This window comes from Jatropha curcas, chromosome 5, assembly GCF_041381405.1.
Source record: "Jatropha curcas cultivar XTBG-Jc1 chromosome 5, XTBG_Jcur_1.0, whole genome shotgun sequence".
NCBI lineage: Eukaryota > Viridiplantae > Streptophyta > Magnoliopsida > Malpighiales > Euphorbiaceae > Jatropha > Jatropha curcas.
In genome coordinates this window covers 25,847,093-25,873,934 of record NC_143155.1, presented here as the reverse complement: position 1 = coordinate 25,873,934, position 26,842 = coordinate 25,847,093, and the positions used below count along the sequence as shown (strand labels likewise).

The following is a 26,842-nucleotide window of genomic DNA, read 5'->3' as shown; positions in this document are numbered from 1 at the left end:
TCCAAAGTTGAAGTCCAAAATTAGGCAATCCAAAGTTTTCGGGTTACCAATAAGATGATTGTTGGAATGGTACAGATCTGAATTCTCATATGGATGACAATACAAATTCGATATCTAAAAATCTCACTTTACTGGAAAACAAAAAATCTTCACACTCTATATTCTAATGGATTAAACCTCCTAATTATATATATATAAAAAAAATTCAGACTATAAATCTCGAGTCATTAATGTTGGAAAGCTTTTATTTAAAGATATCACCTCCCATTTGAGCACTAAGACACTTTTGTTAAAAAACAAAAAAGAGTGTATAATTTTGAAGGAATTAATTACTGTCAACGCGGATTCATATCCCAAACCAATAAAACTTACTTTGACTCTATTCATGACCTATTTATATACTAAATTAATGAAAATAAAATTTTTTAAAAAAATTATACATATTTTATTTTTTTTTTAGTGTATTATTACAAATGTACTCGTTTTAATAAAAATTTATATTTTTATTGATTTGGCACCATAATTCTAGTCTAATTACATCAATCCCATTTTCTTACTATTAGAGAAAAAAATAAAATAAAAACGCCCAGAATGGATCGGTTTCATTTATGTAACCCCATACACCAAGTGTTTACAAGTTTTATCCTGTGGTAAAATTGTTTTAATCCTAATATTGGGCCTAACAGGTTTTAGCCTTTGCGAAAGCACTGGCAACATTATGGGTTAACACGTTACAGGGCCCAGTAATGTGATGGTCATGGTGGGTTCTGGACTCCTAGTGAAACCAGAAAAAGATATCATGGCAACGGTGTCGTTTTCCTTCCCACATTCTTTAGCCAAACATTATATCTTCCTTGTCCGATTCACCGTCTTCCACATTAAGAAAGCAAACTCCATAGAAAGTTTCTCTGACTCTGCACTCCAAGTATCAGTTCTCTTCAATTCCCTCCATAAAACCCTTAAAATCCTCTTACGCCGTTGCAGCTGCTATCTCTCCATCTACGTTACCAAGATGATGCTTAGAATCCGTAGCAGAGACGGCCTCGAGCGCGTCTCGGTGGGTAACCCCAACACCACCGTCTCTCAGCTCAAAACCCTAATCCAAAATCAGCTTCGAATCCCAATTCATAATCAAACCCTTTCTACTAACCAAAATCTACTTTTGGCTAAATCCCCTTCCGATCTCCTCAAATTCACTGATATGTCCGATCCCAATACTTCTCTCTCTGCCCTCAACCTCGCTCATGGCTCCATTGTTTTCTTAGCTTACGAAGGCGAGAGAACCATCGCAGGACCCGCTATTCATCCTGCTGGATCGTTTGGCCGCAAGATGACTATGGATGATTTAATCGCGAAACAAATGCGAGTTACTAGACAAGAAAATCCACATTGCGAGTCGGTTTCGTTCGATCGAGATTGTGCCAATGCATTCCAGCAGTACGTTAATGAGACACTAGCTTTTGCTGTTAAAAGGGGTGGGTTTATGTATGGAACGGTGTCTGAGGAAGGGAAAGTAGAGGTGAATTATATATACGAGCCACCGCAGCAAGGCACAGAGGAAGTTCTGTTGCTTTTGAGAGATCCCCAAGAAGAGAAATTGGTGGATGCAATTGCAGCAGGATTAGGGATGAGGAGAGTGGGCTTTATATTTACACAGACTATAACGCAGGACAAGAAAGATTACACTTTATCCAACAGAGAGGTTTTGCAGGCGGCGGAATTTCATGCAGAGAGTGAGCTGAAGGAGTGGGTTACTGCGGTGGTGAAGCTGGAAGTGAATGAAGATGGGGTGGCTGATGTTCATTTTGAGGCGTTCCAGATAAGTGATATGTGCATTAGACTGTTTAAGGAAAATTGGTTTGAGACAGAGATTGGGGAGGATATTGATCCTAAGTTGTCCAAAATGAAGAAGGATGTTGTTGTTGGAGGAAAGGATGTTAGAGAGGTTGATAATGATTTTTTCTTGGTCGTGGTTAAGATTTTGGATCACCAGGTACGTTATTCTTGTCTGTTTCGCTTTGTGCATTTTATGATCTTGGTCCTTGTCAGAGTTCTACTTTGTGGTTGATTTTGTTGTGCTTGATTAAACATTTGTAGGATTGACGATTATTATTGATTGAACTTTCTTGGTTTGATGTACCGTCAGTTGCATTCTTTGCTTGAATGACCCTTTGACTTGTAGCTTGGGAAAAATGACGGTTAATGCAGGATAGGTTACCTGGAAATATTATATGATTTTCCATCAATTATAATATAGATAGATCAAGTTGGTCGCCTCAGAACGAACCTTGTCTGATGTTCATGCGGCTTGCTTCAGATTGAGCTGCGATATAATCCTCATTTTTGGCAAAGGTGGGTATTTGAACTAGCTGAGAAACACAGGGAGGGAGGGGTGAAATAATGGCAAAATCTAGCAAGACTGTAATATTTCGAGGCATTAGGAGCTGATGTTTGCTGCTAATATCCTGTGACTGATTCAATTATTTTTCATGGTATGTAAAGTAGCTAGGACACCTGATTTAATTGTGACCCATAGAAAGATGCAACAATTTGGGAACCTAAATATGACACCGATAGCTAGGGCATATGTTTGTGTAAGTACCTGCATGCTGTGCTGTTACAATTATATTTCTATTATATGCTAAATCAAACTGAATGTTGATCCTTGAGGTGTACCTAGTATTTAGTATTTACCCATGAGGATTTAATGAATACTGATGTAAACTAGAAATATCCAATATCTAGAAATAATGCTTATTCACTTGAGCTTTCTAGTAATTTAGTTGTGAAACAGTGTTCCGTCAAATTTGTTACTTTGGCCTCAACTTTTATTTTTCCCTCCAAGCCAAGGGAGTAACATATGAGGGATGGCAAGTAATACCAGTGATGTTGCTTGAGGCATTTTATCTAGCTATATAATGACATGTGCCTTGGAAATTGATTGTGTCGAAGAAATAAAGAAGTGCAAGGCTGTAATATTTTAAGAATTTGATAGAACAAAAGCAGTCTTTTGCATTTCCACTCATCCTTGCATTTCTACATATCAGATTTGAATACATCTATTTACTAGTGGTATGGAGTGAGCAGTGTGCCTTTTGTTCTCTTCTTAGTTACCTTGAAATACATGTCAAAAATTGAGTTGTTTGTCCATTATCTCTGAGTGGAAAAGGGGGAAATGAGTATTGTTTCCATTGCGTGAATTTAGTTTGTAGGATCAATCCCCTGGTTGCATAGTGATGACACTCTTATAGATTGACAAGGAGGTTGGAATAGTAAATTTGGCCCATCAACTGTATGAAGTTGAAATTCCGTGTTATTCATCTATTCAATGTAGAAAGTGCACAAATGAAGTGGTCCACCACATGAAAACCAATGACATATACTCCAGTGGGCATTTTGTGGGATAGTCCAATGGGATCATGTTGTCAGATAAACTTCACATGTATACTTTTGAACAGTCAGGCGCTTTCTCTATGAGTAAGTTTTTTTTCTCAGTCAAAGCTAAGATTATGCTTTTCTATTGTAGTATAATACTTTAGAATACCATGAGTTTGCAACACTTTTTTTCTCATATTTATCACGGTAGGAAGCCGTAGTCTTGATGGGGATATAGAACAAAGCAGAAAGACAGTATTGAGTTAATACTTAATATTTTTCACATTTGATTGCATAATTGTTCACTCATTTCTTCCTCTTTCTTTACCTTAACATTGTGATTCCCTAAGACATTAACATTAACACCCCAATCCTGGATGATTTTCTCTTGCTTGGGTGATATTGTTTGCTTTGCACGTTCTCGATTGCTTGGGTAACCATTTTTGTTGCTTTCTGAATGCAGGGTCCTCTTTCATCTTCCTTTCCCATTGAGAACAGGATCACCCAAGTGACAGTGAGGGCACTGAAGACTCATTTGGATCGAACAAAGAATCTTCCATTCGTGAAAAGAATTTCTGATTTTCATCTGCTGTTGTTTCTAGCCAAGTTTCTGGATATTAGTGATGTTCCAGCATTGGCAGAGTGTGTGCAAACACAGACGACAGTACCAGAAGGTTACCAACTCCTGATTGAGTCCATGGCTACTTCTTGAATTGCTTGATACATTTTATTGGGCAGAAATCTTGTCTCTTGTGACTTACAAAATTGCGATTATGCATTCTTACTTGGGGCCCTAGAGCAAACTTGTTATTGATTTCCTGCGCTGCTTGGTGGCCAAGAAGGGCTCTGTGTCCCTGCATCTTAAATTATACAATGTCTATATGTACTCGGTGTTTATTTATCTATATTCAAGTATCTTAGTATCTGATGGTCAATGGTTTCACATTTATCTTCATCTTCTGCTGAAATCACGCTGTTTTTGTTGTTTGACTTGTTTAGGTAATTAAATAATCAGGATGTTACACTCTGTTAGGTTTCTGCAATTGACAAAATGATTTGATTTCCATGGATCCAGATCCGTTCGTGTTCAGGTTGGTTTTGCCCTGAAGCCACTAACTAAATCAAGCTGGGCTGCCACTAAGCTCTAATAATAGAAAGTATACACATGAGGTGGATTGAAAAGTTCAAATTTGACTTGATTTGTTGGGATGCTACGACAGAAATTTTTACGCTTAACTCGGCTCGAATATAGACTACAAATAAATTGAGTCTGGACCCAAATTAATAAATCTTTTTTTTTTTTCGAAATATTAAAAACCATTTTTTTATTAATATACTATATATATATATATATATATATATATATATATTATCAAAGGGTACAAGTGGTAATGACATGTACAAGAAAAGAAAAAAATAGAAAACTAATAAGCATCAAACTAGGCAAACGGAACTGTGGAGGAAGTTAGAGGACACGGACACGTACACAACACAAGCAACACAAGATGAGAGTATTCTGCTCTGCCATCGCAACGCTCAAAATCTCATAAAAAAAAGGCGGATATAAATTCATTTGGCGGGAGATTTTATTTTTCCATTTCTGTTTCTGCAAAACTTCGGCAATTGTTTCGCTCTTCCTATCAAATTTCACTCGCTTACTCTCCCCTTTCTCCCGCAATTTTTTCATTCTAACTTCAATCTCTCTTTCTCTTCTCCTTTTACTCTAACTCAAACCCTAGATCATGGACGACGCACCCCAAGACCCCGAAACTTCCCGTGGCCGTCCGGTGAGTCTCAATTTTTTCTTTCTAAACTTGCATCTTCTTATTAGCCCATAATTCGAACTCTTCTTTTTCTGTTTTTCTGTGAACAGAAGAGGAGTAGAGCTCAACTTCAGAACTACGAAAGAGCGAGCGATGCAAGTGACGATGGCCCAAACCAGACGGAACGAGAGGCTTCTCCCGACGATTTCGATGAGGTCCGTCCTAAAGCTAAACGGAGTAAAGCTCCAGAAACACTAAAGTTTGACCAGAGCTTGATTGGTGTGTAGCTCTTACTTTTATTACATTTATAAACCATATGACTGCGGATTCGTTCAAATTTCAAATTTATGTTAAATTATGACTGGAAATCACTAGTTAGAGACTTGCTTCCTGGTTTTGGAAGCGGGAATCTAAATTGTCGAATACTTGATTTTGCGAGCATGTCTTTTGGAAAACTAAATCACCATTAATAGTGTTCTGTTGAATGGTATATATTATGAATATTCCTTCTGTCGTCATAATATCTGAGGACTTGTTTTTCCACTCGTTTATCCATAGACAGTAAATTCAAATTATTGTGGACTAGAAATGGTTTGTATTTGCTGTAGCATTTTTTTTTCCCATACAATAATATGATCTTAGCGAAATGGAGAGTGTTGTGGTAATATAAAAAGGAAAACCAGGAGGTAATCTCATAGACAACTGATGCTTATTTGTCGATTTGTTGCTGGGGTGGAAATTATAACAATATTGCTAGTTCAAGTGAAAATTCTGCTGCAATACTGACCAAGTAGAACAGATCTGAATTCCTACACTACCACTCAACATAGGCATGTGACATGCAGTATTTTCCTTTTATAAAAATGCTGGTTGCTAATTAATTATTTTAACTCGATGCATTATCATGTCATTGTCGTGCTTGAAATGGGTTCTCGATTAGTTTTATTTTTCTGAGATGTTTTTGGCTAAGCATTTTCACCCGTTGCAATTTTCTTTTCTTTGCATGTTGATAACTTTCCTGTAGAGGTTATCAAAGGTAATGGGAAACAAATTCCTCAAGTGGTGAAGCTTTGGGTTGAGCAATATGAAAAGGATCCAAAACCTGCAATGGTTGAACTCTTGACCATGCTGTTTGAGGTAATTTTAAAAGTGAAAACCTATTTCATTCTAAGAAGAGAAATGAAGACACTAATGTGAAAACATCATTTAATTGGAAGACAAAGTAAAAACTAGAGATATAAATGTGGCCCTGTAACATAAAAGAATTATAGATGGCAATAAAATCCTCACTCACTAGGAGAGAAATAACCTTTTTTTGGGAATTTCATAGTCACTATGATTTCTCTTTGACTCTCCCTCTGATATTGTACTAATAGCATGTGCACTATACAGGCATGTGGAGCTAAATTTCATATCAAGGAAGAGTTGCTTGATGAGACCGACGTTGATGATGTTGTGGTTGCTCTTGTCAATCTCGCTAGAAAAGTATCTTATACTTCTGTTCCTTTCCTGATCCTTAATTATTGAAATCTCTTTGCAGAATACTTTTGTGGAAATTCAATTAAACAATTTATTAAACCTTGCATTTCAGATTTTGTGCTTAGACTATTTTCTTAACCCCTCTCTCTCTCTCTCTCTCTCTCTCTCTCTCTCTCTCTCTGGAATAATTAGGGAGAAGTTGAAGATTATCAAAGTACAAAGAGGAAAGAATTCAAGAACTTCAAAGAAAACCTGGTCTCATTTTGGGACATTCTGGTGGTTGAATGCCAGAATGGACCTCTGTTTGATAAGGTATTGTTTGATAAATGCATGGACTACATAATAGCATTGTCATGGTGAGTTATCTCTCTCTCTCTCTCTCTCTCTCTCTTTAATGATGTATACAAATTGTTGCTGAATTTTTTAAGTAATTCAATTTGCTTCATTTTATGGTAATCAGCACTCCTCCAAGAGTTTACCGTCAAATTGCTTCCTTGATGGGGCTTCAGCTGGTAAAATCATTCATATCAGTTGCTAAAACTCTTGGGGCACAGCGAGAGACTACTCAGAGACAGTTAAATGCTGAAAAGAAGAAACGAACTGAGGGACCTCGTCTGGAGTCACTAAATAAAAGATTATCTGTGACTCATGAGAAAATAGTTGTGTTAGAAGACATGATGCGCAAAATATTTACAGGGTAGGAATTATTTTCTTGTCCTTATTATTATTAAAAGAAATTGTGTCTGATATGATAGATTTCCTGTTTCATCAACATATTTTAGTTTTTATTTAAACAGCATTCTCACTGTCTTATTTGTCTCTTTGTGAAGGTTATTTGTCCATCGGTACAGAGATATTGATCCTAACATTCGAATGTCATGCATAGAGTCACTTGGTGTGTGGATTTTGTCATATCCATCACTTTTCCTGCAGGATTTATACTTGAAGTACCTTGGATGGACATTGAATGATAAAGTAAGTTATGCTAACAAGTTAATTTTGAGTTTCGATTTATGATTATAAGTACACCATTAGAACTTGCCTCTGATCTATTGTGCTTGAAGAGTGCTGGTGTAAGAAAGGCATCTATCCTTGCATTGCAAAATCTTTATGACATGGACGATAATGTGCCCACTCTTGGTTTATTCACTGAACGATTTTCCAACCGTATGATTGAGCTTGCTGATGACATTGATGTTTCTGTTGCTGTAAGCGCCATTGGACTCGTAAAGCAATTACTAAGGTTACTATTTTCATATTTTATATACATATATATTTTCAAATCCCCTGGATGTTTATTCAAAAAGGTGTCTGCCTGAGAATGGACCTTGTGGTGTCTTGCAGGCATCAGCTTCTACCTGATGATGACTTGGGTCCTTTGTATGATTTACTCATTGATGATCCAGCAGACATCAGACGTGCCATAGGAGAGTTGGTTTATGATCACTTGATTGCTCAGAAGTTTAATGGCTCTCAATCTGGCACTAGAGGTTACTCTGCTTGTGGTTTCTACTTTAATGGTTTTTGTCAAAATTGCACAGCACCAGAGCTCATACAGTCATAACCATCTTTTTCCAGGCAATGACAATGGTTCTTCTGTGGTCCATCTTAGCAGAATGCTGCAAATTCTAAGGGAGTTTTCGACTGACCCAATCCTTAGTATCTATGTCATAGATGATGTTTGGGAGTACATGAAAGCAATGAAGGTACATTGTTATTGCTTTCAGAAACATCAATTAAACTTGGGTTTGATAAAGGGAAGAGGGTAAGGTAGAACTTACTGGCCCTAACCTGTAGACAGGCTATTCTGGCCAAATAAGTTGACTTATTATGTCCACCTGCACTGTTATTCTACTTGCACTGTTACTGTACGCTGCTCCTGATAATGTTCTGAACAAAGGAATTTTCCTGCTTGATAAGTTATGTGCTGCAAATTTTATATGCTTATCAATCATTGATGATGACTAGGAAATATTTTGGTTACATTCAATATGCTTAGCAATATGGCAAAACTTTTCTGTGATTGCAGGATTGGAAATGCATTATTTCCATTCTCTTGGATGAGAATCCACAGGTTGAGCTTACTGATGATGATGCAACAAATTTGGTTAGACTTCTTTTTGCATCTGTCCGGAAGGCTGTAGGAGAGAGGATAGTTCCAGCTTCTGATAATCGAAAGCAATATTATAATAAAGCTCAAAAAGTGCGTGATTCCTTGGTTATATATATAAAAATCATTTTAGGTCAAAGAAGTGATTATTTATACATCAAATGTCTCTCTGAATTCTGAATTTTTGTATGAACACTAATTGGTTATGATGCAATAACTTTTGCTCAGTTTTAATTATCCATTTTCTAAAAAATCTGATTTCGGATTCAAACTCTAGCATGTTAGTTTACCGTGATTCCATGTCTCTCTTTTTTTGGCTAGATGTCTTCATGGTAACATGGTCTTTATCATACTGTCACTTTATATAAAATTATCAATCGTCCTTTGAAATGTCAGGAAATATTTGAAAACAATAGAAGAGACATAACAATTGCCATGATGAAGAACTTCCCTCTCCTTTTACGTAAATTCACCGCTGATAAAGCAAAAGTGCCATCACTGGTTGAGATTATTGTGCACATGAACCTGGAGCTTTATTCCCTAAAGAGACAAGAACAGGTGGGTGGAAGAATTCCTTGTCAATGCTATTGATTTGATATTTTTTCACAACTTAGTTTGATGCTAGTGAATTCTTGCACAGGAATTTGGTAAATCAATCAAATCTTGGCTATTTACTTGTTATTCTTTTCATCTTTCAGAATTTCAAAAATGTTCTTCAGCTCATAAAAGAAGCGTTTTTTAAACATGGTGAGAAGGAGGCATTGAGATCTTGTGTAAAGGCTATTACATTTTGTTCCACTGAGAGTCAAGGAGAGCTTAAAGATTTTGCCTGTAATAAATTAAAGAATCTTGAAGATGAGCTAATTGCTAAACTTAAATCTGCATTGAAAGAAGCAGCGGTACAGTTACTATTTTTACCTTTTATTTTGCGATGCTGGTAAAGCTCGTGAAATGTGACATTCTTTAATTTGCAGGATGGTGATGAATACTCTCTTCTTGTGAATTTGAAAAGGTTATATGAGCTTCAGTTATCAAGGGCTGTACCTATAGAGAGTTTGTATGATGATATTGTTAGAATTCTCCACTATTTCAGAAATGTGGATGATGAGGTATTAAATGTTCTTCATGAGACTTCTGTTTTTCCAATTATTTTCCTTGCATTTAACCATAATTTAATTGCTGTTTCCATCTAGGTTGTCAGTTTTCTGCTTCTCAACATGTATTTGCATGTTGCATGGTCTCTGCAGTCAATTGTGAACAGCGAAACTGTCTCTGAAGCACAGTTGTCCTCTCTACTTTCAAAACGCAATGTCTTGTTTGAGGAACTTGAGTACTTTCTTATTACCCCTTCCAATGAAGAGAGAGTTAGTAAATATGCTAATCAGCTAGCTTGCAGAGTAAGATCTTCACTTTTGCTTTGGTATGATTTGACCACAAGCTTTCTGTAAAAATATGTTACATTGGATGTTTATGGGATTCTCTAATTTGATCTGATAAAAAGTGTTCCATATGTAGGTCTGTATTATACTTGCAGAAGCATGGTGTTTGTTCAGACAGACAAATTTTTCTTCAACAAAGCTGGAAAGCTTAGGATATTGTCCCGATACCTCTGTTCTTCAAAAATTCTGGAGACTTTCTGAACAGCAGCTCAACATTTCAGGTGGCTTATTTTTTTTTACTTTATCTTGCTAATGTTTGATATACTAAAGCTGGTCATAGTTTTATATATTGTATGATATTGGTAGTTCTTATTGCTGTCTCTTTATTGTGATTCTATCTGGATTCAATTTTACTTGTTCACATGTAGGGATGGCTATGGGTCAGGTATCCGCTTAAAATACACTACCCAAACCCGAATATAAATTAAGTATTTAAACCGGTACAAAAAATTCACCTTTAGTACCCAAACCCGATTATAATTATTCATTTAACGTTAAAAATACATTTTTATTTTTATTTTTCAAAAATAGAAAAGTAATTAAAAACTGTAAAATTATTATTTTGACTTAATACAAAATAAATATTAAATATAATTATAGCATTGATTATAATTAGAAAAACAAAAATGCCGCATGAGGCAGCTCACGCACGGTTCTTTGGAGAAAAATAATTATTTTAAATATTTTTAGAATATTAACTAAATAGTAATGGGTTCTTGAACCCAACCCGTTGTAAACTCATTTATTCATTACTTAAACCCGCCAAAATCAGCCCAGAATCGGATTGGTAAAATTGCCATTCTATTCACATGTACTAGATTGCTTGCTTGAGCAATTTTGTTTCAGTTCTTGTTCATTTTCTTTGGTTTCATCTTCCCACCTCTCTCTCTCTATTTATCTTAATGTATTTGATAGATGAGACCGAAGATGAAGACTCGAACAAAGAGTACATTGAGGAGACAAATAGAGATGCGGTTGTGATAGCTGCAGCAAAGTTGGTTGCTAGTGGTACAGTTTCCAAGGCGAGTATACATATGTAGAACATAAGAGTATTGTGATAATTTATTTTTTGTTGAACAAATTGAGTATCTCTCAACCGTACTCTTTCATGAACTTTTCTTTTTCTTCTCCCTCTCCTCCCTTTTGTGGTTGGTGAAGGATTGGGGTAGCATAAAATATTTCTAAGTTTACCATAATTTTCTTTTGTGGCAAAAGTCATTTTCCATTTGAAAAGAAAAGAAAATAATTTTCATAATTAAAATTATAATATATATGACTTTTTTGGAAAAATATTTTTAGTGAATAATCATGAACAATTTAAATTATCTGAGTTATATATATTTTTATTTTAATTAAATATTTTATTTTTATTTTTCATATTATAGTTTAATATGTAAATAATTTTAATATTATAATATATATAATAACATGTATTTTTAAAAATTTACAAAATGATACAAAATTGATGTTTCTAAGCAATTTTTACAATATTTTATTTTGTTAATTATGAAAATTATGAATGTTTTTTGTTTTTTAATGAAATATATATTTTTTTATTATTACCAAGTGAACACATTTTTTATTTTCTGTTTTCTATGTTTTATTTTCTAAGAAAACCATTGTCTTAGAAAATGGAAAATGAAAAGAAGAAAACTGTTCTTTACAATAAACATGCCCTTATGTTCTGTATTTTGTAGTTATCGGATCTGTTCCTTTTTGTGCAGGAATATCTTGCTCCTGAGATCATTTCTCATTTTGTTATGCATGGAACTAGTATAGCAGAGATTGTAAAGCATCTTATCACAGTTATAAAGAAAAAGGATGATGATACTACCAATATCTTTCTAGAAGCATTGAAAAGGGTATGGCTTGTACCTGTTGGTGCCTTATTCTTAGAGAAAAGATAGAATGCATGTGTGACTTCATAATTTTTGTTTATTTTATGGGTAAACACGACTTGCTTTGATCTTGGTATGTTCACCATATCTTTTTCTTAAATCAAGAAAATTTTTCTGTTTTCTGTACCTGCAGCTTTGAAGTTTGGTATTTGGAACTTTGATTTTTCAGGCTTACTGTAAAGATAATTAGCGTCTAAAAGTTCCCTTTAAAATTTTTAGTAAAAAGTGCTGGTGAAAAATATGAATGTTTATATAGTTATTGCCTGTTTAACTAGGCTCATCACCGGCATTTGGAGGAACTTTCCAGAAGTGATGATGGATCCGTAGGAAAATCTTTTCAGGAGTGTAAGGACCTGGCTGCTCGACTCTCTGCAACATTCATGGGTGCTGCTCGGAACAAGCATAGAGCAGACATATTAAAAATTGTCAAGGAAGGTATTGAATATGCTTTCATTGATTCTCCAAAACAGCTATCTTTTCTGGAAGGTGCAGTGCTCCATTTTGTATCCAAACTTCCGACATCTGACGTCCTGGAAATGTAAGAATCAGCTTCTCTAATTCTGATAGCTGGTGGCGTAGTCAATTTCACTTTGATTAGGGCACTCTCTCCCTATTTATACTCTATTTTTATTGGTCAAACGGCTTGAGGGTAGAATGTTAGCAACTTTTTACAGTTTTGTGAAAACATACTGCACTAACCTGCTCATTGTTTTGCATGTAGTCTAAAAGATGTCCAAAGTCGGACAGAGAATGTAAATACTGATGAAGATCCTAGTGGTTGGCGCCCCTATCACACATTCGTGGATAACTTACGAGAAAAGTATGCAAAGAATGATGGCTTTCCAGGTATGCACTTCACCTTCTGTATGATTAATCTATTCTATTTATAGTTGCAGCTGTCATCTCAACCTTTTTTTTTTTTTTTGGTAAAATTAAGTTGAAAGTACTTTTACTCAGCTTGATATTGATGACCATTACACTTGCTTATCTTGCTTTCTCTCTCTGTGTGTGTGTGTGTGTGTGTGTGTGCATGCACAAGCAAGCTCGTGCATATGCACTTTGTGTAAGTGTGCTTACACCTTGGGTCATTAATTTCCTTTCCATGCAGGTATCACATTTTTTAGAGGAAATTCTTCTTTGAGAACAGATAATTTGTCTGTCTTAGTGTTTAACGAATCAAGTTTTGAGAAGAAATTTAGCATAGATGTTGATCACATCTTATTTTGGGTTTTTCTTTTTCTTTGGGTAATGAAATTGGCTTTAGACTTTGGCTTTAAGAATTTAATATAATGCCAATTTTGCTAATATATTGCAGATGAGAAAGAGGGGACCACTGTAAGACGCAGGGGTCGTCCAAGGAAGAGGCAAAACATAGAAGGAAAGAGACTCTTTGATGAGCATAGTTCAAGTGAAGAGGAGGATTCAATTAGTGGTTCAGATCAAGATGTACAAGAAGAAGAGAAGCAAGACGAGGAGGAAGAGGAAGAGGCTCCTTTAATACATTCCTTTAGGTCATCATCCAAGTTGAGGTCATTAAAGGTTTCAAGGGATGAAAATAGAAGTCGGGCAAAGACAGGTGTTTCAGCTTCCAGGACATCAGGTAAGAATTTTATAAGGTTTCAGTGTTTTATAATGTTATTCACCTAATAACCTTGTTTCTTTTGCAGGGGCATCAAGCTAGTAATTGGCTTTGCCTGAGGTATGGTGTATATTTAAGGCTCAAATCAAAAGTTGTGGGGAGGTTTTGACACAAATGTACATCTTCAAGTCCTTTCTCAATGTGTTCCATGGATAGTGGTAGAACATGTATTTCTTGAATTCAACAAAACATAATGTGGTGTAGGATTACACAATTTCTGTCGGTTACTGTAAAATATGCCTTCTATGAATGCTAATAGTTGCCTGAACTGCTTCCAGAGCATCAAGAGAATACATTCGCACTGGATCATACCGGACACTTAACACCACTGGATCTCTTGTTTCAAAGAAATCTTTTTTCTTACACTCGTTTGGAAATCTCTTCATTGCTTATTTAGTTCTTGGACGCACCACGAATAATCACTGGGACTGGACACTTGACAAGTCAAATTTCACTTCTGTGATTGCATCATAGAAGATTCTATAATTTCATTGTATGTTTGTTTTTCAACACTTAAATGTTATTTTTAGACGATTTTACCAAACATTTAACTGCTTGTTTTTAAATTAAACACCTCAGTACTTGTATGCTGACTCCAAATATGAAACTTTGTGCCACCGTATTGCGCTTGACGAAACCAATAATATTGTGATTGTCCAACAATAACGACGCCGTTTCTTCTGCTTTTTTCGACGCTTAAAACTACATCGTTTTCAGAGGCCAAATTGCCTCTCAGCCACTCAGCCAATAGAGAGTCGGTATACAAACAAGTCTCTCATCATCTCGCAGCCATTCTCCCATTCTCTTTTCCTTCTTCAGAATTCTGTACGCTCTACCTCTTTTCTAAGCGAATCAAGTGTTCCTCAAATCAAGCGATTTATTAAATCATATTCGATCTGGGTAAGTGCTTTCTTCCTTTCCAATCCTGATTTATTTGACCTACAGAAACATTGATTTGAAATTTCTCGCTCAGATATCTGTCTATAAAATCTGTTAGTTTCTGTGGTGTGGGCTTTCTTTTTCTTTTTTTTTTTCCTCTCCACCTTTTCCTTTTGCTTTTTCAAAATTAAACATGCTTTTATAATATTCGCTTGATTGTTTCCCATGAAAATATTATTTCCAGAAAATGTTGGTGCAGCCGCCATAGTTTTTTCCGGTTATTGAACGATTTCACTGCTTATTTTATAATCTAGAGCCCATTGGATTGAGATAATTATACCACTTATAATTGATTAGTAAATGGGCTATCTTGATCTAGGAAAATCGTTTGGATCAACTGGGCAAGGTTTAGTGAAGAATTTCCGCTGAAGATTCTGATTGTGAAAGTTAGATAGGTTAAATCATACTAGCGGGAGAAGCACTAGCTGTTTATGAATAAATTTTCCCTCTTTGTGTTGACATATGTTTTATAAGATATTTAACAGATAGTAATAACCATCCCTCTACAAATGTTTGACAATCTGGTTGACTTTCGAAATGCTAGAAATAGTTTATGTCAAACCTATAAATTGAGTTTCTTTGTAAGTGAATTAAATGATTGCAGAATATGTGAAAGATGAATATTGATTTTTGCATAATGTCTCAAATACCTATGCTAGAACAAATGAGTGACATATACTAACGACTTACATGACTAGATGAAGGGGATGTCTTAAAATGTAATATGTAAACTGGCATGAAGTTGTCAACTTTGTTCAGCTTTCTCTGTTTTATGCATCAATGAAACTAAATATTCTTGTAGGTATTGCATTAGGATGTTTTTTTGTGCAGAGGTAATCAAGTTGTTGCAATGTAAATATATTAGTTGGTCCCTTTATTGGCTTTGTTAGATGAATCTACGGCAGCTTTACTTTAGTTGTTTAGTTTATGATTGGTTTCTGAGTTGAATTTATTATTTTTGTGTACTTAATTTCTATTTCTTTAAGATCCATGTTCTTAGAGGGAGGGCGAGTTGAAGTAACCTTGTATATATATTTTGCAGAAGGCATGAGAATAGTTTGAATCTGTGATATAATATGTTGCTTTCTTATGATTGCTTTTGTTTAGCAATTGCCTTGAAATGACAATTCATATTTAAAGCTTTCCTTAATTCCCTTCATCTTTCCTGCAGGTTCATTAGCTTTTAACTAGAGAAGCAGAATGGCTGGTGGTAAGATTGCTCATGCTACCTTGAAAGGACCTAGTGTTGTGAAGGAGATATGTATTGGTATTGCACTTGGCTTGGCTGCAGGTGGTCTCTGGAAGATGCATCACTGGAATGAACAGAGGAAGGTGAGAGCATTTTATGACTTGCTGGAGAAAGGCGAGATCAGTGTCGTCGTAGATGAATAAATTCCTTTCATGCTTCCATTTGTTTCGTGGACAGCTCTAAAAGTATTCTGATTTTGATGTAACTTTGTTGGCTCTGAGTTGAGCATACTCGGAAGAATAAGTATTTTGTTCTAAGATGTGAAGCACATATTTGGTTTTATTAAATGTATGAAGTTTGATTATTCACAAGTCGCTTTACATGTGATTTTGTGGGGAATGATTTTATTATGCACATCGTTTCTTCTTTTGGCTTAATCACATCAAACAAATCTTGAACTTGGGTATAATTTGCGGTTTTGGTCTTCTATTATGAGGAGCAATCATTAACCAAAATTGGAAAACAATAATCCTTAAAGAGGGTTGGCTGTGGCAGTTCCTGTTGGAAGTTTTGGCTAGAATTAGCAGTTCTGAATGTTTGTAGCCAACATTTCTGATAATTGGACCAATGTCAATGGTTTTTCAATGATTACAGTACATGGGTATTGCTATAATGCGCTATATGAATCATCAAGGCATTTAATCGTCAAATTATGTCTGCTTTCTTTATCTTAAAGATAAATTAAAATTTTGAATTTAAGTCACGAATGAAATTTAAAAAGAAATAAAGAATCGGATTTCTTTTAATTTTTAAGTCGATAATTCCCTCAACCTCTCGTTAGATTATATAATGTCACATCGTTAATTGTATGAAATTGCATGGAATAATTTACATGTGCCAGCACATGCACATGTAAACTGAAGAGACAAATCAAAACGAGAAAATAAAGGCAAAGGCAGAAACGGAAAAGAAAATCCCAAAAACAAAACAGCTGCAAAAACCTTGACCAGTTGACTCTCTTCCTCGTGGTTAAAGCTAAATTTACTCACTTTCGCAGTTTCGCTTCACCAAATCCTAATTTAAAAGAAAAAAAAAAAAAGAAAAGAAAAGAAAAAAACCCGTACCAGATTAACTTAGTCTTCAATCATATACACACACACTCTGTACATTTCAACCTCAAAAACCCGCGAATTTGTATTCCTTTCTGGGTCTCTGAATAAAAAAACTTTTTTTTCTTTTTGGCGCTTTAACTCTCTCATTTTGCAATTGCAATCTCATCGATACAATTCCCAGGTTAGTGCCTTTCCTTAATATTTTCAAATTACATTTTTTTTTAATTTTTGTTTTTATTTGCAATTTGGGTCCCTTCTTTCTGGTTTGGCTTGTATTGTTCTCTGTCTCACATTCTCTGCATTTTAGGGTTTCAACGTTCAATTCTCTTTGCTCGCTTGAAAATCTAGGGTTTTATTTCTGAGGTCGTTTCCAGCACACTCTACTTGTACGTTAGTTTGTTTAGTTTTCATGCAATTATCTGCTGTTTTTATATTTGAATTCTTTCTATTTGTAATCCAACTTGTATATTTTCACGTTTTTGGTCTTGGGTGTTCAATTTTTAATGAACTTGACCGTTATGATTGACTGGTCTTCGTTTATGGGATATTAGTTGAGTTCAATGAGTGATTTTAATTTTTAAGAACAATCGAGTTTCAAATTTTAATTGTTAAATAATCTTTTTAATGTACTTCTGCATGTAGTTGTGCATATGCATTTTTCAGTATATATGGTGATATCAGAGTTACAACCATGATTTCTGTATTGAAATTTGACTGATATTACTGTGGTATGGCACCTCGTAACACGTCTTCATGCTTAAAAAGAAAAAAGAAAAGAAAATTTTCAGTTTATTTTATTTTATTTTGAAATTTATATAGAAAAGTTAGCAAATTTTCTGCAAGTGATATTGCTCCTTCCTGCTGCTCACCATTTAAATGTCGAAAATTGAGATTGGATTATCATTCTGTTGCTAGGAGCATATATCTGGTAGTTATTATGATGATAGCCACTAGAGCAAGGTCACTATTGCATCATTTGTTGGACAGCAGAGAGATGCTTCTACTAGCTGTTATTTCCCTCCCTTTTAAAATATTTTTACTTATTGGCCTCTGCTTGATGTACTCTGACGCTTTTGCTTTTGCCTTTAACACATTAATAAATGACAAAATTAAAGTATTTAGGCTGCTTAAGGTGCATGTTGGCAAGGACACTTCTGGGTCTGCTATTTTAGCTGCTTTTAGAGAAAACACCCTTTTGAAATTTTTGGCCAAAATTAGTTGGAACAATGACCTTAAATGCACTGAGAAATATCCTATTTTCTGCTTTGCAGTTGCTTCAGTTCTTTGTTTTCCTAATAAAATTTATGGTCTTGTCTCTAGGATGAGGCTTGGGAAAGATGAATCATCATGCATTGCTGAACAAGTAAGTGAAAAATTTGGCTACATAAATTGTTTGATTTTTCTAATCATTCATCTTGTTTGTCATTTCATTTTTTAATAAGTCAATTTAAGCAATGTTTATATTCTTGTTTTTTTTTCTCTAGTAATTGAACTGTGTTTAAGTGATCCATTTTTATCCTGATTTCTCTCTCTCTCTCTCTCTCTCTCTCTTTCTAATGCTGGCAAGTTTCTGACTATGTGAATAGGTTGTTGACCTAGTTTCAGCAGTGAAAGAGTTACATGGGCTTAGCTCCCAGGAACTTAATAAATTAATAAGAGACTCCGAAAATTTTACAATTCACTTCCAAACTGAAAAAGGAACACATTTAAAGGTCAGAAAATAAAATTTTGGTCATTATCCTTATGCTTTGTTATTTACTACTGTCTTGCATCTTAAATTGTGTCATTTTTCAGATTGATGTGGAAAAACTGGCAAGCTTTCTTCCTTTGCATCTAATTGCAGTGCTTATTTCATCTGATAAAGATGAATCGCTTTTGAGATACTTATTATCTGGTGTTCGGCTTTTGCATTCCCTGTGTGACCTAGCACCTCGGCATACTAAACTTGAGCAGGTTTCTTTTAGTGATCCTTTTATAAGGTTTTCTTTCAGCTTTTAGTGCAGTATCATGTTTTTGTTGGTTTCCCTTAGCAGCAAGGACTTGACAGACTACAAGATTCTGGAGTAAAATCCTTGAATAAACACACCTTAAATAAATTTCATATTCATTGATTTTACAGATTTTGCTTGATGATGTAAAAGTATCAGAACAACTGTTAGATCTGGTGTTTTATGTACTAATTGTTCTTAGTGGTATCAGACAGGTAAGCCTTAATTCTTTTATTTAAGGTTTTACTATGGATACTTTTTATTTTTACCAGAACTTGTCTTTCATGATATAGGAAAATTGTAACACAAGCTCTGTGGCCCTTCTGCATTCAGCATTGGTAGCATGCAGTCTATATCTATTAACAGGTTGTATATCATCACAGTGGCAAGATCTTGTTCAGGTGTTGCTTGCACACCCAAAGGTAAAACTCCTTCAACATGATTTGTTCAAGCTGCTATTTGAAAGAAATGGTCGAATGCATTTTGAAATAATTGAGAAAGGTCTTGTTTCTTTAATTTAATTCCATCTATTTGCTGGTTTTTCCTTAATAGTCTTAGATCATTTGACAATTTTGTGTTTGAAGTTCATAATTTTGAGATTGAGACATTTGTGCACTTTCTGATCTTGAAATTTCTGTTATAGGTTGACATATTTATGGATGCAGCTTTTGGAGCAGTACATGTTGCTATCAGGTTTCTTCAGGTCAAGCTGTCAGCTCAATATACTGATTTTCACATGACATCAAGTCCGACAGCCGAGCAAATAGTTAACTATCTATGCCAACAGTGCGAGGCTTCTTTACAGTTTCTTCAGTCATTATGCCAGCAAAAGTTGTTCAGGGAGCGCCTTCTTAGAAACAAGGTTTCTGAAATAAAACTCCTGTTCCATCTGTTTGGATTAAAAAGTCATTTTTCTGGAGGTGTCATATTGTTTGGATTGTCGGAAATAAGATGGGAGAAAACTTGTTTTATAGTCGAGCTGGAATTAAGGGTTCTTTGATGTGTGCATAATATTGTGAAAAAGCTGGGAGGAGATACATTTGGAGAAGCATGAGATCTACAGTGATAACACTTTGATTAGGCTGGAAAAAGAAAAATATTATTACAGTTGTGGAACATGAGATCATTTTAATTTGTGTAAATGTATTTAATGGATGATCTCGCTGATCACATCTAATATTCTCGTGATGTAATTCATCTTTTTTAATTATTTTAGTAAATTGTCTGGTTTCATACTATCCCAGGAACTATGTGGAAAGGGTGGTGTTCTTTTTCTGGCTCATGGCATCTTGAAGTTAAAAATCACAGCTCCCTTTGTAGAGTCATCTACAGTTGTGGCTGCTGTATCAAGACTAAAAGCTAAAGTGCTATCAATTGTAAGTCATAGTGATACCAGTGCTTACTGTGCATTATAATCTTTTATAGGCTCTTACTTTGCTGACCTATGTTAATACCAATATGTCGTCACAACTATTTATGCAGCTATTGCATCTGTGTGAAGCAGAAAGCATTTCTTACCTTGATGAGGTTGCAAGTTCTCCAGGAAGCCTAGATTTGGCCAAATCTGTTGCTTTAGAGGTTAGTTTCTGATGGTTATGAAGATCCTTTAATATCCTTATGATCTGCCACGCCTTGCTGACTATGATCCACATCTTGTATATTCTTTTCTTTAACTGGCATATTCATTATACTGGAATTTTTTTTGACAAAAAATGGATTTTTCAACCACAATCCTTTTGAGGACTTTTCTTCTTCCAGTTTTCCTACTTTTCAGTATAAAGTGATATGAGATTTGCTTTTGAGTAACTAGCAAAAAGGATGTTTTGCTACAAACTTATTAGGCTGGAGAAAATGATGCTGGATTTATTGAGTTCACCTACAAACAAAATTTGTCCAATCCTACTTTTTCCTGGATCAACTCTTTTATTTTGAAAATGTTTTACCATCAAGCTTCTCTAATATTATGATGTAGGTTCTTGAATTATTAAAGGCTGCACTTAGTAAAGATCCCAAACATCTCAGCGCTTGTTCTGAAAGAACATTTCCCATGGGGCTTCTGCGACTCAATGCAATGCGTTTGGCCGATATTTTCTCAGATGATTCAAATTTTCGATCTTACATTACAACATGCTTTGTAAGCTATGGGCTTTCATATTTTCGATCTTATATTACAACATGCTTTGTGAGCTATCATTGGATTTCATAGGATGGATACTTGCTTTGTTCCATTTTTTACTTCTAATAAATTTGCTGGAGTGACTTTCTAATAATTTATCATTTCATGAGAGGTTACAGAGGGAAAAAAAAAATGATTGATGTATTCACTAGAAATATGAAGTCACTGCAATATTTACCTGATTTTCATGTGTGTATTACTTTTACATGATCATGTTTTTCTTCAGAGCATTCATTATGAAAATTGTCATGACTCTTTTTTTTCCTCTCTTTCAAACCTCAATACATCCCGCAGACCAAAGTTCTGACTGCCATATTTTCACTCCCTCATGGAGAGTTTTTATCCATTTGGTGCTCCTCTGAACTTCCACCAAGGGAGGAGGATGCTACTCTGGAATACGATGTATTTACAGCGGCTGGATGGTTTTTGGATACATTTTCATCATTGGACCAATCAAGTGCTATAAATTTAGAGATTACTTTAATTCCTAGCAACATGCCCCAAGCTACATATGCTCATCAGAGGACATCATTATTTGTCAAAGTAATTGCCAACCTTCATTGTTTCGTCCCCAACATTTGTGAAGGTCAGTTAGTTCAGCTGATTCTGAAATTCTCATAACAAGCTTGATATGCCCCCTTTCTCTTAATTACATATATCAACCTTCTGTTGTATTCCGCAGAACAGGAAAGAAATCTCTTCCTTCACAAGTTCTGTGAGTGCATGCGGATGAATCCATCTGAATCCTTGCCTGGATTTTCTTTTACTTCTGGTGCTAACAAAGCGATCACTGTTTGCAGGAACCTGCGTAAGCATGACTCTCACATGATTTACTCAGACATTCTTTTATAAGTTGTGTTCCTTACAAGTGACTTTCATTTGTAGGCTCATTATTAAGTCATGCAGAGTCTCTGACTCCTAACTTTTTGAATGATGAGGATGTACAGCTTTTAAGGTGGTTCAAGATTCAGTCATATTTCTTTCTTCCTACAAGTTCTTTTTTTTTTTTTAAATATAATATGTTTCTCTTAATTGTGAATATCATGACCATTAACTGCTTTTGAACAACTGTTGTAGTGATTTCTCATGCATAATTAGGATACTCTTGACTTTATAGAGGTATTCAGATATTGATTAAATTTTTTTAAAATAACATTTCATAAAAAATTTATTTTTAAATAACTATAAATAAATTAATCATAAAAAATATTAATTTGAAAAATTAAAATTTGTATTAGCAATTATTTTTATGAGGTTAATGGAGTGCAAATATAATATAAATACAAATCAACTACCAGCTGATACGAAAAAGCTCCAAAACGGAGCTGATGGAATCAGTAGCTGATTGAGACTTCTATCAACATCAGCTGCTGTTAAAAAGCTTACCGAATACCTACAACCTAGCTCTTGGATACAAAACAGCTATCAGCTGTATGAATCAACTGAACCAAATGCCTTTTTAGTTACACAATGATGTGCAAATTATATTGCTACTCTGGGTTTTGTGACATCCTTGAATCAATAAGGGAGCCAGAAATGCATTAATCCCAAGACAATTCAAATAGTAAGCTCATTGGGATAGCATACATTTCATATTATGGGAAGCTGTTGATGCTGATGTTTCTTTACTTTGTGGTGCTGTAATGTCAAAATGGAATTTGAATTCTTTTGTCCGCATATATGGTGGTGTATTGCTTCATGGTTGATGTATATATGCTTTAAAATAAGTCATCCTTGACTTGCAGTAGTTATGGTGCAATGTGGTTAATACTTTTGATTATTAAATATCTTGTCAGGGTGTTCTTTAACCAGTTACACTCACTGATTAGTCCTGCTGATTTTGAAGAAAACCAAGCTCAAGTAAGTCATTTTTCCTTTAGTGATTATTATTATTATTATTATTATATCCGACTATCTAATTTCCTCTTTAGTTTCTCTATTAATGAAAATTTGTTTTCAAATTATTCTGTAAGCAAATTCAGGAAATCAAGTTTGAGAGATCAATATCCTTAGACAAGTTTTCTAAACTTGACATCAATGAGCATCATCAGGTAAATTCTGGAAGTTCAGTTTAGTTTTCTCATGAGTGATGTTATATGAGTTTGGTGATTAAAGCCCATTCTGGTAAAAATATATGATGTAAGACTCCATTAAGATGAAGAGTTAACAAATATGGCAAGATCCAAACTCTACTCTTTTTTGTCTGTTCAATTTTGACTATTAATTTGCGAGTCTAGGAGCATCTAGTACTCGACTCTCTGAAAATCAAAGTTCCCTTCCAGAATGATGCTGATTTCTGGAGTTGTCCCTTTAAGTTCTTATTGATAACATCACCTTCCTTTCATAAACCTTAATGAAGTTTATTACTCTTAGGAGGCTCAGAGTACAGTAGGGTACTCACCTTTACTGAAGAAGGAAACTTCAACTCTGAACAATGTAAGCAGTAATCAGAAAGAAGAAATGTCTGAAAATTCTGCTTTTCAAGAAGAGCAGCTTAATTTCAAAAATGAGCGTATGAATCGTGGTGATGATGCAATGAAGGAAGACAAGGGTAAAGCTGGTGGGACTGCCTCTGCTGTTTCAAGAGAGATGGACAGGGATTTTCAGAATGTCGAAACAAGCGGTTCAGATACAAGTTCTACACGAGGAAAGAATTTTGTTGGTCAAATGGGGAATGGAGATTTTGCCAAATCAAGTGATCTTGTGAAAGAAAATGGTCGCCAAGGCGTTCAAGAAGATGGAAAAGTTGGAACTATTCAGTTTGAAGAGAAGCCAAGAAAGCGCAAACGGACTATAATGAATGATTATCAGATGTCATTGATTGAGAAGGCCCTGGTGGATGAACCTGATATGCAGCGGAATTCAGCTTCTATACAGAGATGGGCTGATAAATTAAGTATTCATGTATGTAAAATGTTCCTATGAAGTATTCATATTGTAGGTTAATTTCTACATAATAACATGCTTTAACTTGCCTAATAAATTTCTACATTGTTTTCCAGGGTTCAGAAGTTACATTTTCACAGCTAAAAAATTGGTGAGGAAGTTTGCTCTTTTTGAAAAAAATTCCGCATTCTATGTTTAAAGAATGTTCTTCTCCTTCAATGTTATATAATTTTTTATAATGAAGATGATGACATCAAGGAAGTTTTTATTCTCAATGCCTTATTCCAGGTTGGATCTATAGGTTTTTGCAATCATATGGATCATCAGTGAAATATGCAAGATTAATATTTTGATTTGTTAATCTTCTGCTGACAAACACTTGTCTCTGTATTGTATTATTACAGGCTCAACAACCGAAAAGCAAGACTAGCACGTGCAGGTAAGGATGTTCGTGCACCAGTAGAGTTTGATAGTGCTCATTCAGTAAAGCAAGGTATGTCAACACATTCTCACGACTCACCTGAGAGTCGTGGAGAAGATAATGCTCCATCAGGTGCAAGACTTGTTCCAAGCACGTCGAGAATTGGAACTAGTGAAAATGCTGAGACTTCTTTAGCTGAATTTGTTGGCATTGGTGCTGCAGAATTTGTTCAATGCAAGCCAGGTCAATATGTTGTGCTTGTAGATAAGCAAGGCGAGGAGATTGGTAAGGCCAAAGTATATCAAGTTCAAGGTAAATGGTATGGGAAGAATTTGGAGGAATCGGAAACGTGTGTCGTGGATGTTACTGAGCTTAAGGCTGATAGATGGGTGAGGCTTCCATACCCATCTGAAGCCACCGGCACCTCATTTAGTGAGGCCGAAACAAAGCTTGGGGTAATGAGAGTGTTGTGGGACTCAAACAAAATATTTATGTTTCGGCCTTGATGATGGCCTTGCTAGAATCTTAGTGCCCCATAGCATATTGTCACCATCAATATAGTTCCTCTTTTTGTTTTTTTTCCCCTTAATTTTATTAATTAGATTCTAATCATAATCATAATCGTAATCAGGTTCAGGATTTATTGTTTTTCTGATGAGTTTTTTTATTTCCTCTTTTGTTTTGAAGCGAGGAAGATCAAATATTAGGGTTTTTAGCAATTGATTAATTGGCAAAGAATTAATTCACAGTGGATCATTAAGTTGTGAAGTCTCAATACTCCCATTTCATTTTCAAATTATGTGCTTTTGTATTAGGATTTGATTTCATGTCTCAATTTTAATTTCTCTTATTATTTAGTTTACATTTTTTAAAATGGATATATATATATATTCAAATACAAAGCAATATTTATTTACAATGATAATCTCATTAAAAAAATAATTTCAAAAATCATGATGCTTTTTAAATTCATCATGATTTAGAAGGAAATCAGGATGCTTAGCTTAATCAATATACTAAACCAATTAAAATATGCATTTTAAAATTATTTTTTTTATTTTGTTTTTTTATTTGCAGTGTATAACTAGAAATACTTTTTGTTTCAACAACAATTTTTAATTTTATTAACTAGATCCATAGGTGGAGCCATAAGTCAATTCATGGGAAAAAGTGAGGAGGGGAAGACAGCGCAACATGCACTTTCAGGCTCACAAACGCCACGGAGTCCCGAAACTGCTGGCTTAGGGTCATGGGCTATTTACGTCTTTTGATAGGCTTATAACAAATGAAGCGAGCGAGCAGAGCTATAATTTTCCCGAATGATAACAGATGACAGAACGGTTAAATTAGCATTAGAACGGGAACGACATGTCGTAGAACGTACCGCATCAAACTATTTAAGTTCGCCAAGTTTACGAACGCTAACTCGATAACAGCACGCAGATTCCTCTCTTCCAACATAACACCTTTAGGTGCAGGCAAACAATCCTCTTCCGGAATAAGGGTACGTCTTTCTGCCATTGATGCCGTAATACATTAAGCTGATTTTATAATTCCTACCTATAGATGGTTTTAAAATATTCTTTTGCGCTTTTCTTTAATCTTCTTTATCTGTTGTATATTGTTGTCTAAGTGTTTGTAAAAATGACTAAGTGAGATGTTTACCTTATCATTTTGCATAAATGCATCATAAAAATCTTAAGGATTTTCCTCTTTTAACAGGTTGAAGAAGTCTAAGAAATTATGGAAGGAGAAACCTTGGTGTGCCTAAAAGACATAGTGCCTTCAGCTCAAACAAACATAAACACAAAATTCATAGTTTTGGAAAAAGCCAGGACAATAGAAAGGCAGAATAAGACATGCTTGGCTCTGGTGGCTGATGAAACAGCTGCTGTGCACTTCCAGTTGTGGGGAGATGAGTGTGATGCATTTGAAGCTGGTGACATCGTCCGTTTAACTAATGGCATATTCTCCTACAGTAGAAACAATCTTGTTTTGAGAGCAGGTAAAAGAGGAACCATAGAGAAGATTGGAGAATTTACAATGGCATATGTGGAGACACCTAATATGAGTGAGATTCGTTGGGTTCCGGACCCTAATAATTCCAGGAAATATGTGCAGGAGACTGTCATTTCCACCCATTCTCGTATTTTCCCTCCCTCAAATTAAATTTATAAAACTTATAGTTATTATTATTTTTTTATTTGTGGAAGATACTTTTCAAAAAATGAGTTAATTTCTCATGTCACCACCTGCTTCCTTCCCCCTATTTAGTTCATGTGGCAGAATGTCAGGATTAATTTGTCGCCCTCAATCCATTTCATCAACCACTATATGTTTTCAAAACGTTGTATAACAATGTAAACAGCCTTCCAGTTCACCAAATTTAAGTTTTATGCTTTTCAAGTTTCACTCACTCAGACAAATC

General features: G+C 35.0%; 5 protein-coding genes across 12 annotated transcripts; all 5 read left to right on the top strand.

Annotated features, from left to right (window-relative positions):
* Nucleotides 1–866: 866 nt before the first annotated feature.
* Nucleotides 867–4,310, top strand: LOC105650074 (NPL4-like protein B). The gene is made up of 2 exons (XM_012236956.4): nt 867–1,993; nt 3,839–4,310. Exons 1-2 carry the CDS (start codon nt 1,013–1,015, stop codon nt 4,085–4,087), a joined length of 1,230 nt encoding a protein of 409 aa, XP_012092346.3. The 5' UTR covers nt 867–1,012; the 3' UTR covers nt 4,088–4,310.
* Nucleotides 4,311–4,822: 512 nt separating this feature from the next.
* On the top strand, nt 4,823–16,202 carry SCC3 (sister-chromatid cohesion protein 3). The gene is made up of 23 exons (XM_012236955.4): nt 4,823–5,162; nt 5,249–5,417; nt 6,163–6,275; nt 6,531–6,623; nt 6,810–6,973; nt 7,078–7,314; nt 7,448–7,592; nt 7,682–7,860; nt 7,962–8,107; nt 8,196–8,323; nt 8,647–8,820; nt 9,124–9,285; nt 9,426–9,626; nt 9,702–9,836; nt 9,921–10,124; nt 10,243–10,387; nt 11,082–11,188; nt 11,891–12,028; nt 12,340–12,602; nt 12,786–12,910; nt 13,380–13,664; nt 13,732–14,603; nt 15,814–16,202. Exons 1-22 carry the CDS (start codon nt 5,118–5,120, stop codon nt 13,743–13,745), a joined length of 3,372 nt encoding a protein of 1,123 aa, XP_012092345.1. The 5' UTR covers nt 4,823–5,117; the 3' UTR covers nt 13,746–14,603; nt 15,814–16,202.
* On the top strand, nt 15,843–16,202 carry LOC105650071 (cytochrome c oxidase subunit 5C). Its single transcript, XM_012236954.3, has one exon. It carries the CDS (start codon nt 15,843–15,845, stop codon nt 16,032–16,034), a length of 192 nt encoding a protein of 63 aa, XP_012092344.1. The 3' UTR covers nt 16,035–16,202.
* Nucleotides 16,203–16,793: 591 nt separating this feature from the next.
* LOC105650070 (sequence-specific DNA binding transcription factor ATNDX) lies at nt 16,794–25,062 on the top strand. Of its 8 annotated transcripts, none has more exons than XM_020685568.3 (19): nt 16,794–17,124; nt 18,264–18,306; nt 18,530–18,655; nt 18,738–18,896; nt 19,063–19,146; nt 19,225–19,353; nt 19,575–19,793; nt 20,176–20,307; nt 20,414–20,509; nt 20,904–21,065; nt 21,402–21,693; nt 21,790–21,915; nt 21,993–22,062; nt 22,904–22,967; nt 23,081–23,158; nt 23,481–24,011; nt 24,110–24,144; nt 24,398–24,486; nt 24,637–25,062. In XM_020685568.3, the coding sequence occupies exons 2-19, from the start codon at nt 18,265–18,267 to the stop codon at nt 24,918–24,920; spliced, it is 2,718 nt and encodes a 905-aa protein (XP_020541227.1). In that variant the 5' UTR covers nt 16,794–17,124; nt 18,264; the 3' UTR covers nt 24,921–25,062. The 8 variants fall into 8 exon arrangements, with proteins under 8 accessions (XP_020541227.1, XP_020541226.1, XP_089577191.1 ...); XM_089721063.1 differs by adding an exon at nt 17,251–17,306 and having other exon boundaries at nt 16,797–17,124; nt 24,398–25,062; XM_020685565.3 differs by adding an exon at nt 17,251–17,329 and having other exon boundaries at nt 16,797–17,124; nt 24,398–25,062.
* A 538-nt stretch (nt 25,063–25,600) lies between these two features.
* On the top strand, nt 25,601–26,840 carry LOC105650069 (Nucleic acid-binding, OB-fold-like protein). The gene is made up of 2 exons (XM_012236950.4): nt 25,601–25,918; nt 26,137–26,840. The coding sequence occupies exon 2, from the start codon at nt 26,158–26,160 to the stop codon at nt 26,581–26,583; it is 426 nt and encodes a 141-aa protein (XP_012092340.1). The 5' UTR covers nt 25,601–25,918; nt 26,137–26,157; the 3' UTR covers nt 26,584–26,840.
* The last annotated feature ends 2 nt before the right edge of the window (nt 26,841–26,842 follow it).